The sequence below is a fragment of the Dermacentor variabilis genome, chromosome 7 (assembly GCF_050947875.1).
Source record: "Dermacentor variabilis isolate Ectoservices chromosome 7, ASM5094787v1, whole genome shotgun sequence".
NCBI lineage: Eukaryota > Metazoa > Arthropoda > Arachnida > Ixodida > Ixodidae > Dermacentor > Dermacentor variabilis.
Window position 1 is genome coordinate 65,020,014 of NC_134574.1, and position 17,081 is coordinate 65,037,094.

Sequence of the window (17,081 nt, forward strand, 5' to 3'; positions counted from 1 at the left end):
TGTTTATAATTTATGCTACCGCGTCTACCGACGCGGAGTATTCATCGCCTACTGCTTTGACGGCTTCTGTCCGGCAAATCCACTTCTGGTTTTCCAGTATACAAAGATTTCAGCTTCCATGGCAGTGTGCCTAACGCCGAAGACATGCGTTCAAGAAATTGCGTGACACACTGAGCTAGATTACGTAAAGTTGCGTTCAAGCTGTAACGTGCCGAAGAAGTCAAAAGGAATTTTATTCTCGGCCCTTGACAAAGAAGCGTCAACAGGAGCCAGATTCTGACCGTGCGCATAACAATAGACAGCGCGATTTGCTCCTGTTGCTTTGCTCCATGCACTTTAGCTTGCACCCCTGAGCAGTGCCATCAAAATGAACACAGCTCTCTGACGTCCACGGGATTTTGAGAAAAAAGAGAGCACGCTCCAGGGCCGTTAATATTGAGATGCTGTCAACACTAAAAATTGGCTGAACTGCCGTGAACAATTCTACGGGTCGGTTCTTCTCCTCACAACGTAACTAATGACAACGGGCAGGTGTTCCTGGTGTCCATAGTCGCTCGTCTCATTGCTATGCATTGAGCGAATGAATGCATCATCGCAGCATGCAGCGACTCGATGAGGTCGTCCTGCGCTCTAGTGCAAGTGTATAAAGCGTTTTTACAGCGAAGCTGCATACCTCTACCCTCCAATGAAATTTTGTTGCAAGGAAAAAACTCCCATACGTGGGCCGATTCCGAAGATGGTGTAATGAATGACCGACCCGCAGCGGAGATGAAGCATGCGTTAAGCACTCGGCGTACGTGGGCCGATCCCGAAGACAGTGAAATAACGGCCCGACGCGCAGCGGAGCTGAAGCAGTCGTTAAGCACTCATACGTGGCCCGATCCCGAAGATAGTGCAATGACGGGCCGAGGCGCGTTGGAGGTGAAGGAAGCTTTAAGCACTCCCCGTACGTGGGCCGATCCCAAAGATAGTGCAATAACGGCCCGACGCGCGGTGGAGGTGAAGCAGTCGTTAAGCACTCCTTATACATGGCCCGATCCCGAAGCTGGTGCAACGATGGGCCGACCCCCGTTGGAGGCGAAGCAGGCATTAAGAACTCCCCTACGTGGTCCGATACCGAAGATGGTGCAATACCGACCCGACCCCCGTTGAAGGTGAAGCAAGCGTTAAGCACTCCCCGTGCGTGGGCCGATTCCGAAGTTAGTGCAATACCGACCCGACGCGCGGCGGAGGTGAAGCAGGCGTTAAGCACTCCCCATATGTGGGCAAATCTCGCAGATAGTGCAATACCGGCACGACGCGCAGCGGAGGTGAAGCAGGTGTTAAGCACTCCCCATACGTGGGCAGACCCCGAAGATAGTGCAATACCGACCCGTCCCCGTTGGAGGCGAAGCAGGCGTTAAGCACTCCCCGTACGTGGGCAGACCCGGAAGATAGTGCAATACCGACCCGACCCCGGTTGGAGGTGAAGCAGGCGTTAACAGTCACCGTACGTGGGCCGATCCTGAAGATAGTGCAATACCGGCCCGACGCGCGGCGGAGGTGAGGCAGGCGTTAAGCACTCCCCCTACGTGGGCAGACCCCGAAGATAGTGCAATACCGACCCGACCCCCGTTGGAGGTGAAGCAGGCGTTAAGCAGTCACCGTACGTGGGCCGATCCTGAAGATAGTGCAATACCGACCCGACGCGCGGCGGAGGCGAAGCATGCGTTAAGCACTCCCCGTACGTGGGCAGACCCAGAAGATAGTGCAATAACGTCCCGACGTGCGGTAGATGTCAAGGAGGCGTTAAGCACTCCCCAAACGCGGGCCCATCCCGAGGATAGCGCAAAACTGGGCCGACCCTCGGCGAAGGTGAAGCAGGCATTAAGCGCTCCCCATACGTGCGCCGATCCCAAAGATAGTGCAATGCCAGGCCGACGCGCGGCGGAGGTGAAGCAGGCGTTAAGCACTCCCCATAAGTGGCCCGATCCCGAAGACAGTGCAATGCCGGGCCGACCCGCAGCGGAGGTGCAGTTCGTCATTAAGGGGCCCACATACACAGTTTCACTTGTGATCCTGCGTCATGGAGTAGAAGTGCACTGAGTTTATTGGTTCATAATTAGGTGAGTTTGAAAGACAGGATCGTATTGCTTCAAGAGATTAACGATCTTTAAGGAAAGACCTTTTTCGGTACTTTCCTCACTTTGGTTATTGCCTCTAAAGAGCCCACCACTCTTCGCGTGTAGAATGATAACGTCTGCAATACGTTATAGAATTTCCCGTTTGTTTTGCTTTTTTCTTCTGTCAAAGCGACACGCTGCTCATTATTGTCATCAAGCAATTCAGCTAAAGATTTGAATTTTCTGTATGAGTTCCAGCACATGAGGATATTTAAACGACTTTGTAACTTTTCCTGTAGCCTGAACTTTTCTACAGCTTTCTTCTATGTGCTGAAGCCCACAGAGACGAATGAAGAACTGAATGACCCTTCCACGCTGCGTTCCGCGGCATAAAAGCGCGACAGTAGAAGCAAAGCGCAGTGTCTCTTTCGATGCTATGTTCAGACCAGTTAAACTCGTCTAAGCACCGTGCGCAAAACCTTCGCATTTTGCTTGCCGTCTCTTTCTGCGGGTAGTAATTGAAAGGAGGCTGTATGTGGCAACGCATAAGCCTGCTGCATCTGTCACTGTGACATACGTCGGAAGGCAACAGCCGCGAAGGGTCATCACTGAGTGCTCAGCTGAAGCTCTTCATTAGAGAACGCTGGTTTTCTTCGTAGCTGACTGCAGCCCGGCAGTTACCGTCCCATTGACAGGAAGCTGTTCCTACAGTGAGCTCCCCTCGGGTCGTCGATTGGCGGCCACCCGGTGAGCTAGTTCACTGCCAGTCTCCCATACATGACGTGATGAAAGAATTGTGGTGCTTAGCTCACGCTACTAGTGTTACTAAGTTCGACGTGAAAGAGTCTATTCTGTAAATTCAAATGCAAGTATGAAAATAGAACAGCTTGCCTGAAGCATGGCGCCTTGCACTCTTTCTTGGGCCAACTTGTTTCTGCGGGAGTGCTGAAACGGGTGTCCAGAAGGCTTGCCTCATGCCATGGAATCGCAGCACCCGGGTTGGGGCGGCGAGTCGGCAGAAAGCACACGACATGAACACCGTTGCGTGATGCGCTTGTAGGTGTAGGTTCGCGCTTGCTGCGGCCGCGCGGTTGCAGTGTGCCCGGCGTGCGACCCAAATTGCTTACGCTGCAGCGGCGACGACAGTGCACTTCTCGAATATCGAAAAAAGCTGATATGGATGTCGTGCTAATTGTAATGCAAGCTAGAGTCGGCCACGATCGTTAGCGCCAAGCGCCAAGCGCTGAAATGCGACAGCAAGGCGCATCTTTTTTCGCAGTGCTTGTTATCCGCGATCTCCCACTCCTCCCTATCATGCCTGCCGTTTGTTGAACGTGCATATACCGGTTTAATGACTCCCAAAACAAACACGATCTACCTACAGTTAGACGGGGACACATTGAAGCAGAACATGCGTCTATGCTCTACATGCCGGCTTGTCCAACAAAGCGAAATCAACCGCTCTCTCGGATTCGCTGGGCTTTTGGTTAGGCGAGGTGTGAAACCATTGCCAAGCTTTATTTTTATGATTAGATGCTTTGGAGATCTTGAGTACAGCAGCATGTCGTACACGGTAACACCACTCCAAGTTCCAGTGTAAGTACTTACCTCTAAGGGCACACCGTACACCGGCGAGTAAACGACACGTTATCAGCGGCGGCCGCGAATTTGAAATGCTAGATCAAAAAGCAGGACCGCAGCGTGTCAGCTTCAAAGTAGTTATCATAGCAAGCTCGCGTTAATTCTTGGTTTAGTTTCTAAGCGAATTTTAAAGTTTTCTCTATTGTCAGGACTTTCCTACGACGCTTTTTATGATGTGCGCGACAAAAGCGACTCATGCGGGATGGTTATCTTGAACAAGGTTCTCTTGATGAGGATGACTAAATGCAGATCCCTAAATAAATAATATTCGTCGCCTCTTTGGATGCCCCTGATCGTGAACCATAGCCATTTTGACGTTCCCCATCTTCAGAAGATGTACTGTTTAACAATGGCCTTCGTTGGAAGCAATGGTCGAGTCCTAAAGAAAAAAAACTGAGCCATCGATTCAACAGTCGAAATGAAGCGATGACGTACTTCTCACAACGGCCTGCCTTTGGTACCCAGTTTTCCGAGGATAAAGATGAGCAGTAAAGAGTTCTCGGAATGCAACATCAGGGGTTCTCGGCCGCCATTGTCGACAAAAGCCTGCGTGGCCATAATCTTGAAGATTGAGGGGACACACCCTACTGAGTAAAGGTATGGGGCAGACTTAGCGCCCCTCTTAGATGATCAGGGGGAGCGGCGCCCTCCTCCCCGCCCCACCCGTGTGCACGCCTATGCGTGGTACGTGTTGTTCGCATTATATTTTGAATCTTTTGCGTGTTACGAAATTCACGTAGCAACATGACAGCGTCTTTGCAGTTGCCATTTCTTTCCCCTAGCTTTTCCTCTAGAGCCAGTATAGTAACTATGAGCTTCGCTAACTGCAGTCTGCGTGCTTAATTTGTGTTCGTCGGCTGGTCCGCGTCGCCCTTGCCTGCTTCGGCGCGATGCGCGCTTGCGCTCCTAAAGCTGGGACAGAAAAGATGCGCTCTGCCATCCTGTGCGAAGCGCTGTGCACCGCACAAACATCGATCACGTTCGAGTACGTGCTCGAACACCCGACGGCCAGGCAACGCACCGGCGTCCTTGAAGAATGACAAACCACGTGCGGAACAACCAGAAACACGCCAAGAGCGACCACGATTAACCAGCTAATGTTGAATGAGAGATGTGCCTGGTTCCCTAAAGGAAGCCCGGTGCAGTTCTCGGACTCTTGTCATATTGCACCAATAGCGCTCGCCGCCAGGTGCTCGCGTCATCTGCTTACGAGCTGTCTAAAGGTTTCTAATGAGAAATTAGGACAAGTTCTAGACCTGCGGCATTGCCAAGGTTACTTTGATAGTCTATGCTATGCAATTTATACTTAATTTAGCGCAAGAAAAATTTCGTTACAGTTGTCTGTTAAGCGTACGATGTCACGGTACAGATGCTAGAATGGCTACTGAAATTAGGGGCTTTCATAAAAACAGTACCATTACATAGGCATCTGAATATAGGTTTAGCATCTCCCTGTTCATGCTAATCACTTCTCATACCTTTTTTTGTACCCGTTATATTGTGGATTGTAAAGTAGGAGCGGACGGCAGAATAGCTTGTCCCCAGGTACACAGTTTGTCGCTTTGTTCTTGCATTCAATTACCGACGTAGGAGTGTGCGCAGCGCTATCAGTCCGATATGTCATTGCGTTTTTATTCCCTACAGAGGAAACAGTCAAAATTTAGTTCTAGACTACAAGCTCTTCAGTCCTGGAAAGCCTATCAGCCACGGGACACTTTTGCTCCTAGAACGAATGCCGTGAGTACTGAATTGTTTAGCTTTTTTCTCCGAGTCATCCACTAAATCCTTTCGTATTAGGAATGCTAGAGAAAACATGGCACTAGTGTCGTATTGAAGCGAGCGCCTATCTATTCCGTTCTGCGAAGAATTATGGGCAGTGCGCGAAATCGTTGTAACGTCATGTCAAAGACCACAATAAACCTGGACCACAAACAAGAAAATTTAGTTGTTGTGGCTGAAATGTCATACCTAATAGCCATAACAATGTATTCTGCAGCGCGAATTAGAGCTCCTAGCAGCATAAATTAGCATAAAGCAGGGGCAGCAATAATTACAGTAAATATTCGCTGGCTGACTAAAGAAGCGTGGTCTTATACAATGAATTACTCTGCATTACTCGCTAAAACGAACTTACTGAGAACATATCAACACGTCAATATATTATCACAAACACATCACCCACCTGATTCGGGCAATACGATATTAAAGACTCAGTTCATGCAAGAAGCATAGTAAAACTAGCTATATTTGTGCGAACTAGCAGAGCGTTCATGTTGAGTGGGAAAGCCCGATTACGAGGGTGGCGGCCGGCGCGAAACGGAAGAGATGTTTGAAAGGCGAAGCGAGCCTGCTATTCCATCGGAACAATAGTGACTCGAGTAGTGACGTAATGTCTGGAGTGCCCCTCTGATGTGAAATCGGTCGTGCTTATGGCCGTGCTCTTTCTGTGCTTTTGAGCGGGTCCGCCGTGTTGCTAGAATGGCTGCTGTACTGAGGGGCTTTCATAAAAAAAACTACAGTGTTATGTAGGTATCTCGATATATGTATACCATATCCCACAGAAAGAATGGGACCAAACGTTGCGCATTTGGGGAATGGGCCGCTTAAGAGATGATGGTCTACTGCATGGGACTAAAGGTTGCAAATCCTGCCAGGTACTCCTTGCATATCCCTTGTGTTACTTTAAGTGCTTGTACCATATACAGGACGAGGACTTTCGTCACATTTAAAATTACGTATTTATCATGCTCGCTCATACTTCTGTTGGTCAATTTGAGGTTTGGTATTTCATTTCACTTTTATGTTATGCATACAGCGAACAGCTCCTATGGTCCAAGCAGGCGGTTCGTGCTCGTAGAAAATCGTAGAAGAGAGAACAACGAGAACAAAACAAGAACCAAACATTCAAAAGAAGTGTAGAAAGTCGAATAACATGTGCAGGACACTACATTTAGCAATCATTGAAGTGGCACTTTAGTTTTTGGACAAAAATACATTAGCATCAAAGATACTTGCAGTATAGTTTGTGCACTCATGACACTGCGGTGATGTTATGTGCTTTCAGGGGCACTGCCAAATTTGAAGACATAAGTCATGTGCTTCGAGACAGAAAATATTTTGCTGGCTATAATGTGGCGTGAGTATTCATTTACCTCAGAGCGGTTCCTGTCTCTACCAGTGAATTTAAAAAAGATCACAGAAAAAAAAATGCTGACTTGTTTGGGTATTGTGGAATATTTATGCTGTGTGTAAAAGTGACGTCTTTTGAGATTTTTTTTTTTTTCCGTAGAATCAGAACTATAGCGAGAGCGCGAAACGAACACGGAGAACTTATCGCCATATGTGTACCATATGTCAGTAAATTAGTCGCTTTGGTATGAAGCTTCGTTTTTGTTGGCGGTAGTGATAACTGACAAATTTAAATTGTTGTAAGCCCTAAAGGCAAGTTCATCTGGAAGAAGTTAGCAGGTATTTCTTCAAGAACTTTATTTTTTTTTCAGACACGTCAAGTATTATTAGGTTGAGACGGCAGTCAGTATGAAACACAGCTTTAGACCTAATACATCTGCGTTGCCTGTAGTCACTTGTTTCCGCAGCATGATATTAAAGAAATTCCATTTTTCTCGTTTTCAGATATTTTCCTGAAATATTTGAAATGACATCGCAACCAGATAGTGTGGAGAAATATGGCGACTACTACTCCTACGAGAACAGCCCCCGCGCCAAGATGTTCCAGAGAGACAATGGCAACCTTACAGACATGGACTCCGTTGTGGCATACCTGAGGTAAGTGCAAGGCTGTGCCGGGAAACGGACCTGGCAAAGCTGGTTGGCCTTTAATTAAGAACACGAGTGCAGCAGCGTGTGGTGGTGATTCTTATGATTCTTATGATATTATGATGGTGATTCTTTCTTATGGTGATTTGTATGTTCCAAAATACCTTTCAGATTGTTGTCACTACCTTCTGCGTATAAAGCAAACGTCAATTATATAAGAAAACGTGTCTCTGACCCACTATACATAGCCACAACAATCGTATTCCTTCCTTCGCTAGTAATAGCCTCCTCAAATAACCGCTGCTTTGTTTACATTACCGTCTCTGGAGGACATTAGTTTCTTTTAGAGATAGGAATACCGGCGTCTTTTTCACCGTTCTTCCAACGCCAACATCTGCGTCTTTCAATGATGTCTTCAATTTTATTTTTGATATACTTTTGCTTCAGATCATAACGACTTTGCGATATAGCCTGTAGTTGAAGTCATGATTGTAAATGTAAAGTACTCCTCCCCCTCAGCTATGCCCAACCTCTTCATATGATTTATTCATCCATTTATTTACCAGGTTAAATTTTTATCGATTTCACGCGCTATTTGCCCAGGTACAATGACTACAAGAACGATCCACTGTCGCAATGCAACTGCACCCCACGGTACAATCCGGTCTACGCCATCGCAGCGCGCACTGACCTGCTTGACCCCAACGGACAGTACGACGTCCCAGGGATGCAGCGCCGGGCTGTCGGTGGTATTGACGCCAAGGTGACAGTTTTTAATACAAAATGAGGTCGTTATTTTCTACACGGACTGACACAGTGCAAACTTGCTTTTCGTTTCACGAAGGCCGGACTTCAATTCTGTATTATTGCAAAGGAAAGCATTCATGTTAAATGTAGGCCTCTATTTCAGCATTGACTACTGCCAGTGGTACCAAGGTCGCAAACTCTTACAAGCAAAAGTGCTCACGTTCATAGTAGAGGTAAAGCTGCTTGCTTGCCTTGCGCTTTAGGTATTACCTCACAGAAGCCTAGAGAAGCGCAGAGCACTTTATTATTAGGTCATCCAAGTTGCCTCAGTCGCAGTGCTGGTCTGGTCGAGAGGGACCTTTGCGACAGACGGTATAATTCTCGATTTCCTGGTCAGCCATTCTGAAAAGGGCCCGGAGACGCTAGCATGTCATTCTCACCTTGTCATCGCGCCTTACCTTTGGATTCATTTATGAGGTGCATGTGAAACCGAGCAACCTCATGCTAGTGAACTCCTCATTTCGCATTTAGATTTGTTCGCCAATCACAGAATTTCTTTCCTATGACACTCCGCATCATGCGGAAGCATGAAATACCTGGTTCTTGTTTGGTGGCTTAGCTTGATCTCTATCCTCTTCAAATGCGCTTTCTGCATATATTTGTTGTACATGGCTTTCAGTCATCACTGAAGCATGAAAGAATTTAATCTTCGAGGGAATAAAGCTGGCCGATTGATACAAAACGACACTTTCCTGTGTGGCCAAGGTATCCACAACCCGCCTGTTGAGGACTATTGCATCATAAATTATGTGTCGTTGTGTACCCTAGGCACAGAAGTCCTACTTCGCGCGAAGTACGGCAGTTGACAGACGTTCTCCAAAGCAGAAGTGTGGCTGTCCCTTTGATTGTCCTATCTCAGACGCGTTTCTCTACGTATGTAGGTGACAAGTCATGAACTGTTTCCTTCGCTGGAGTTTGTCGGTGAGAGTGGGCCCACGTGGAGGACCCAGCCACCGTTCCAGTGGAGCACCAGCGGACTGGGAGGCAGCCACGTCGGGCAACCGGACAAATGGCAGTTCAAGCCGGTTCAACACAAATGGGAACCGGCGAGGCGCACCAGCGCGAGCAGCTGAAGCCCGCCAGGAGCGGTCGCGTTTCGGTGGCTGGGCGGTGGCTTTACACAAATAAAGACATACTCTCACGCTTTATATGATGTTCCTTAATAACGGGCCGTTCAAGTCGTCTGCTTGGCGAAAAAAATAAATACGTAATGATGCATCAACACTTGTGGAAACTACAAGAACATTGGTATAGTCCTTGAGCTTAAAGGCCGTTTGTTTTCTCGATATTCGATGCAAAGTGAATATAAACTTCAAAGTTGAGTGCCCATATGAACTACATAGTCGGTGTCTTAATCTGGTGAAGAAACTGCGCAAAGAGGGGCCGACGCCTGAAAGGCGCATGACGGCATGCTGACTACCAAGTAATTGATAGCGACAACTACACCAAATACCAATCAACGCGCTAGAAAAGTAGGAACAGAGTGGGGAAGCAGAAGTACACGAAGCATGCGCATAAATCGTGAAAGCTCCTTTTCCATCCGAACAATTGACAATCACACTCGCGGCGCTGTACAGTTGCTTTATTACTAAGCTTTTCCATCGCACATACTCTTAATCCTTCCGCACATACAACTGTCGTTCTAAGGAAGGTTATAGGCGCCATTTCTGTTCCTGAGAGAGGGAAAGGGAATTTTTTTTTCATGAGAGTGCAGCCGCCGAGAAGTTCACGCAATGCAATTATTTAAACGGACCTTGGAAACAGATAAATAATGTACAGTGCGCAGCGTTTGAAACGCGATACTCAGACAGAATGGCGGCCGGCACTTTCTTGCGCAATTATTGAACGCTGGGGAAATTGAGCTGATGCACGTTTGTGTCACATGAAAACGGGATCCATTTTGACGCATCGTGGCGCAACTGGGCCCCCTCACCAATAACCCAGCCCTCACCGGTGACGCAAGAATGACCGGCCGCAATATTTCCAGAGTACCATGTTTCAATCGCTGAGCGCTGTACATGTTTACTTTGAATAGTCAGACATAAAGTCGTTCTGATCTCTTTCAGTATGTCATTAGCAGGTCAGGACGATTTATTCTACAACGAAAAAAAGTACAGTAATCTCATGGCTTAAATGTCGCTGAGTGTGGGTTGTGTATGCCTCTAATGCGCCAGAAATTGTATGTGATTGCTGCGGTAATTTGCGAAAGCTGTCCTTGCTCTAAAACGCGGCTGGCGACGACAACAATTTCTCCGGCGACCCCTGAAAGATGCGCAGCAAAAGAAAATGAGTTTGCAAGGCGTGCAAGAGCGTGACATTTGCAAACATTTTTCACGATTTCAGAGAACAATGCGAATGTGGAGCAAAACAATTCAGTATGGTGTATGAACGTTTGCATGTGCACATGTGCACTGTGCAACATGTGCACAGTCATTCATGTGCATATTGTGGTACCTGCGAGGCACTCGAGCACCTCATACTGTAACGTCCAGCTTTCCTTGTGCAGCGCAAGTCGCTACTGAGGGACTAGCGTCGTCTTGGCGCTGCGGTGTGCTGCTATCGACGAGTGCCTGCACAACATTGATTCTTCCTCTTGCACGATTGGGTTCAAAGCGCCGTCCTTAGCTTTCAAGTAGAAACTGACTGGTTTGTTCTTTGGTAGCGTATGTTATCCTTGTTTCAAATGACGACTCGTCATTTCTCTTATTTATTCAGTCTGTCTCTGATAGTGCGACCTGCGGTGAACGTTCATTCTTGTCCTGCTGCCGCACCCAATTCATTGACGCTGTTTTATCTTTGTATTTGCGATAGGTTGTCTTGTTTTTCCTTTTCTCTTTCCATCCCCCTTTCTTAACTTAGATTTACATACTTCTGTATCCTCTCTGCCCGAAGATATGCCAGCCCGCTCCACACCTTATTTTCATCTGCGTCACGCATACGTTTGCAAGGAATGATAACAATCGTATCAATAACGAGCTTGAATGGACAGCACGGATGCACTGTTGGTACTACATTGTGAAAGCTTCTGAAACGCTATTGGTGCTTTTACATGTTCATATTAGAGAACAAACCTGAGAACCTTCGATTAGGACTGCTGCGCGAACTTACGCTAGTGTTAACAACTGCCAAAAGCAGCGATACAAAGCCGTTTTGAAACTGGCGTAAGAATTTCCGCAGCGGTCACCTAAAGGGGCTCTCATCCACGGATAGTTCAAACAATGACGAGATTATCTACAGGATGTTGCAGTCCTTTCGTCACACTTAGTGACGAAGGCCACGAACGTGATGCCACCAGAGTGAAAGCTTCCGATTGGTCTAGATAGGAGAGACATAAATTCCTATCCATCTGCAAGCACCAATCTTGCTCCGTGGCTAAAGTGGAGGTCTCATTCCGGTGGCACGCGCTCCGCATTTGAGTATTTATTTGCGGACGCGTTAGGCTTTCTGCGCAAATTTCACGGATGCGTGCTATATCTAATTAGAAAGGTAACTTTCTGTGCTTTTGAATGACACCTAGTATTATCGCCGATCCTGAAGGGTTACCTGACGGCCATCGAAGCCGTGTGAGGAAAAAACGGCGTTCTTGCTGTCCTAGCCACCGTTGTGCTGCGTTTCCGGCCAAACTGTTCAACGTAACAAAGTGAAGTTTGCTGTTCCCTTAAATGAAATGGTATGAAAGGTTTCTATAAAGAGAGATAGCGTGCAAAGCATTTAGAATTTTATATAAACTCCAATAGAAATAGGAAAAACAATATATGCTTCTGAATGAATATCTTGCTTTTTCCTTGAACGCAAAACAACAATATTTAGCGGTTTTCTAGGCTACAGTGTAGGTATCATCTACGCGAAGTTGTTTTGTGTTCTGATGAACGGTTCTTCAGTTATTCCTTCTTATTGGCAATTGATGGCTATACTTGGTAATGCATTACGGAGGAAGGAGCAAAACTATTGAAGGTGAAACTCTGAAATTTTCAATAATCAAGTAGCTAGCCCTTCTCGCAATTCTATGAAGGGAAAGTTGTCTTATCTATATAAAGAAGTCTACAATGGAGCAGTGCATTTAGCTAATTTTTCTCCTGGCCAGGTACATGCAATTGACATTCTTTTGAAAGTGCACGCGAATTCAGGAGTGTTGCACACTAGCATAGCCATATAGTGTTTTGTAATTAATAGCACTCCCGAGTTTTACTAAGCAGTGCTGAAAAAAAAGATTTCCAATAAATAACAAATCTCATAGGCGTTTCTTTGTGGTGGCACCATCTGTGCAAAATAATATCAACCTGTTTCAAGTTGGTTCCAACATTTGGCAAATGTGCGCTGCAAAGCGTTACAAAGTGGGAAAAACGCGGATAGATTCTTTCTCCAGATTGGAGTGTTTGACTCAGTCTCGTCACCGCGCCTACTCCGCATTCCTTTCAGCACTGCTGTCTGCAACTACGCCTTCAACGTAGTCCTACCGTAGTTAACTCAAGTAATGAATGAAAGAAAAACAACTGCGTGCACAGCACACCATTTGTCTATGGTAGCTAACCAGCACATTAGGCCATTTTGCCATTGTTGCCCTTTTTTTACCTTCAGTGTAGGGTAGCAAACCGGGCGCTCGTCTGGTTTACCTCCCTGCCTTTCCTCTGCTTGCTCTATATATCTCTCTCTGCGCCCCGGAGAAATGGACATCAAGTATTATTCCAGCAATTTCTGGGTGCCCTCTTTTCTTCACAGGTCACTGTGGACGCGTTCTTCAAGTGCACACAGAACATGCCCTTGCCACCTCCTAGTTCCCAGGATAGAATAATGATACCTTGAAACTTACTTTCCCAACGCAGTGAGGTGCCATGTCTTTGTCAGAGTACCGTGTTTGCCCTACTCTGCGCGACGCCGGTTGAACGATAGAATTAGTAGCAAACAATGAGCGAGCCTTACATACCCCGAATGCAGCAAACAGTGCGGATGGCTGCGTGACCTGCAGCATTCCAAGCCGCGCGCATCAGGGTGAATGTCACGTGTTCCGACGCCCACTGACGTTTTGAAACATGTGATTTCCTGTAGCTACGTGGTCTTCTCGTGCAAAGATATACCGTATTTACCCGCGTAGTCATCGCACTCACCCAATGCTCGGACCCCTATGCCCACTTTTTGAAGTAATGGTCGTACCCTCGAAAATTATTGCAGTTATTGCCTATTGCGCCTGCTTGTAGCGGTGCGTTGCAGCCGATAAATCTGTGTTTCCACGCGTTTCTTTTTACGAAGCTTTTCCGCCATTGCATACGGAATAGCGCGCGTGTGCTCGAAAGCCTTTGAATTCAGCAGAAGAAGAAATGAAAAAAAGCACGGGCACGGCGAAAAGGGCAGAGATCACACGCAAAATTTGCGCTACGTAGACTCATGACTTTTAGAAAAAAAGTACGTTTAGCAAATAATCTGTTTATTCAGTTCCTGCTGGTGTAGAGCCTGTGATCTCATTCCAAAGGCCAGTATGAGCACTTGGTACTGGACGCCTGTGTCATGGGGAAGTATAGAAACTGTCCTTCGCGAAAGCAAGGTAAACGGCTGTCGGCAAAACCTGGGACACATTTGAGGGCTGTGCGCAACTATGCCCGAGTGCTAGTAATGGCCATAGCGATCATAACGCTTGCGCGATGACTGCTAGCTTCGGTGAGCGCATGCACATTTCTTAAACCGAACATTCTGTGCCAGCGGTTCTTTTACGATTTCAGTGTACCGTGGCTCTGAAACACGAATGAGCCGCTGAGAAGGCGGTGCGGAGCCGGTGACAAACTTTCTCAGGGAATTCACTCCGCCAATAAACAGTATCTTTTTTTTTCTTTTTACTTAGTCCTAATCTAGTAAAAATTTCGTTTCTACTCATACTGTCCACTAATATTTACCCCTTTATTTATCGCCACCCTCCTCCACTCAGCCCGCGGCTCGTGTGTCAGCAGACTGCGCTACATATCTTGGCACGGTCAGTAGCAATTTCCTTCCCTCTGCTTTATTTATCTGTTGATAGGCACAAAGCTATATTTACTATTTCAACCCTGGAACATTCAATTAGCGCGCCTGTAATTTGCGGAATGCTAAAAAAAAAAGAAAGTAGACACTAGGAAGAAAGAGAAACAAAACTAGTTCTCGATCAGCGTCAGTCAAGGTTCCCTCCATTTCAGTCTCAATCTATCTTTATTATTACAGTTGTTCTGTTCCGCCGAGCACTGCGGTCTGCCCGCCGTCTACTGAGACGGTTTTCGAAGCAGAGGCCCGCACTCACATGACAGCCACATCAAAAGTGGGAGTGACGAACCACTTACCACGACATCAGTTGCACTGAGCATTCTACACAGGGAAAGGTTCGACCGAGCCATTGCCGAAAGTATCAGAGGGAAGACGATCACCACGCGCAACATGCGGCAACAAAACAACAATGGTGCCAGGCACAACTTGCCCTCAACAGAAGGACGGAGGGGGGCATTCTCCTCAACTACAGCAGATGTCGCAGCGTCGCATCAAGGACAGACCGGAGCATGCTGCGACGGGGAAGAGATTCCTTTTTTTCTACTTTCCAAACATGACTAAGTGATGCGGCCTGGTGGGAGAATATGAACTAGATTCTAATCTGAACTACACGTAAGATGGTGATGGCGCTGCGAGCGAACTGGATTAACGAGACGTTCATTTGAGGGATCGTCCGACGTTCGTGCGCAGGCGCGTCTAATGGTGGGCGCGAGAGAGAAAATCTGGGGGCTTTTGCTCCTTGAATATGTGAATGACTCTGCCTAGACACTACGGAAAGGTTTGTTAGAGCGCGTTGTATACGTCTCTCCCTAGGCGTGCCGGCATTGCGGATGGGGTCGAGCTTCTTTACGCTCGTACTCTGGCTTCCGGCGCGGTGAAATAGGTGAAGCAGCGGGCAGTGACGCCCCATTTTGCGACCGCTGTGTCACCCAGACAGTCTCACACCTGCGGCCCTCGTACGAAGTCAGTCGTTCCGGATCATTGCTTTCTCGCGTCTTACGGTGATGTACCTCGAAAATCACATCACATATGTTTCCGTGGGAGCAGTAGGGACCGTAGTAGAGGCCAGGCTGCATATATTGAAAATCTAGAAGCGAGACTACCTTAGCTACCGCATTTGAACGCGAGGGGCTGAAAGGTCGCCGGTGACGCTCGACGCCCGTGCAACCGCTATGAGAATACGTCGCGCTACCCTAACGCCTCTTACGCTAACCTAACCTAACCTCACGGCGTAACCGGGGTGAGAGTATACCGCGCCACCCTGATGCATTTTACGCTAACCTAACCTAACGTTAACCTAACCTAACGTGGCCGAGACGCATAGACAAAAATCCGCACGACGTAACCGCTGTGAGAGTACGCCGCGCCACGCTAACTCCGTCTAACCTAACGTAACCTAAACCTAACCTAAACCTAAGCTACCTAACCTAACATGGGCGAGACGCAGAGCGAATTATCCTCAAGGCGTGACATCTGGCAGTGGCGTTCAACCGCAGTTGCTAAGGCGCTATGCTTTTATTTCGCTCAAAGGGGACTACACAGAAATGCTTCTGAAGATGTTGCGGACAGCAGCATACAAAAAGCCTGCCAAGAGCGAAGATACTGCACCAGGAGAATCTGCCGGGCCTCTGCTACGGCTCCTACTGCGCCCCCGGAAGAATTAGTGATGTTTTTTGGAAGGTAGAGCGCCGTAAGGGGCAAGAAAGGTTTAATCCGCCATGAGTGACTCTCGGCACCAGCGCCGCAGGCGCGAGAAAATCTTTCCGACGTACCTTCACACACAGCGATCAACAAATGGGGCTTCCGTGCCCACTATATCACCGCGCAGGCAGCCAGCGTCGGAGCGTAAACATACTCGACCCCACTCGATCCCCATGCCTAGGGTACAAACGCATAGAACACGCGCCGTAGTGCTTAGGCAGGGTCACATATTCGAGGAGCAAAAGCCCCCAGATTTTCTCTCCCGCGCCTGCCCTTACACGCGCTTGCGCACAAAGGGGATTGGGGCGGAGAAGTGCTTCGGCGGCAGTTTCAACATTGCTGCGGGCGCTGAGAGTGATTGCGTGCGTACGCTCTTATAATGGTGCTTTATTTTAGCTGAAAATTGATAGTGACATCTTTTTGCTGCGTACATATATTTGAGACATGGGTTATTCAACATGACGTCTTCGATTTTGCTGTCGTTGTCAAGTGCATCGACTGCTAGCAAGCGCGCGTCTCTCCTGTAAAATTTTTTAATGGTTTTACTCGCTTTCGTGCGGCCGCGAATCTTGTCGGCCGGTACCAATTGTAGCTTTAGTCACGTCAACTGCTATTTCTAATATTGCTTTCTAAAGGTAACACGTAATTTTTGCCACCGAAGCCGCCTATCTGCAACATGAAGCTAAGTAGAAAAAATTATTGTTACCGCGTCATTTCACGCGCGCTTCTTGTTTGTGGAATGTTGATCAGTGACAATGATCAAAGAAAACAACGTTATAGTGAAATAAATCAGGTTTAGTGGCGTGAAGAGATGGAGAAGACCAATGCACTTCTAGGTAACTCTAAGGATACATAGACATATACATCCATGACAAGAGAAATATTATCAAATATTCTAAAAGCATTGTTGAAAAAGTGGAACCTCCCGACCGGATAAGCGCGTCTCTTTTAAAAGCTGCACCTGCCTCAGGTGAACTAATCGACTATCCGAGAAAGGTAATAAAGGCAATTATTGCATATTAATATGAAGAACATTGTTAGGGAAAA

General features: G+C 47.3%; 1 protein-coding gene across 1 annotated transcript in view; it reads left to right on the forward strand.

Annotated features, from left to right (window-relative positions):
* The window catches only part of LOC142588674 (putative phospholipase B-like 2), a 38,455-nt gene extending 29,037 nt beyond the window's left edge, over window positions 1-9,418 (forward strand). The window contains exons 7-11 of the mRNA XM_075700495.1: window positions 5,388-5,480; window positions 6,808-6,879; window positions 7,377-7,529; window positions 8,124-8,283; window positions 9,209-9,418. Of these exons, the coding sequence (XP_075556610.1) occupies window positions 5,388-5,480; window positions 6,808-6,879; window positions 7,377-7,529; window positions 8,124-8,283; window positions 9,209-9,400 (670 nt within the window). The 3' untranslated portion in view covers window positions 9,401-9,418. The remainder of the gene's footprint in view (window positions 1-5,387; window positions 5,481-6,807; window positions 6,880-7,376; window positions 7,530-8,123; window positions 8,284-9,208) is intronic.
* Window positions 9,419-17,081: the final 7,663 nt, after the last annotated feature.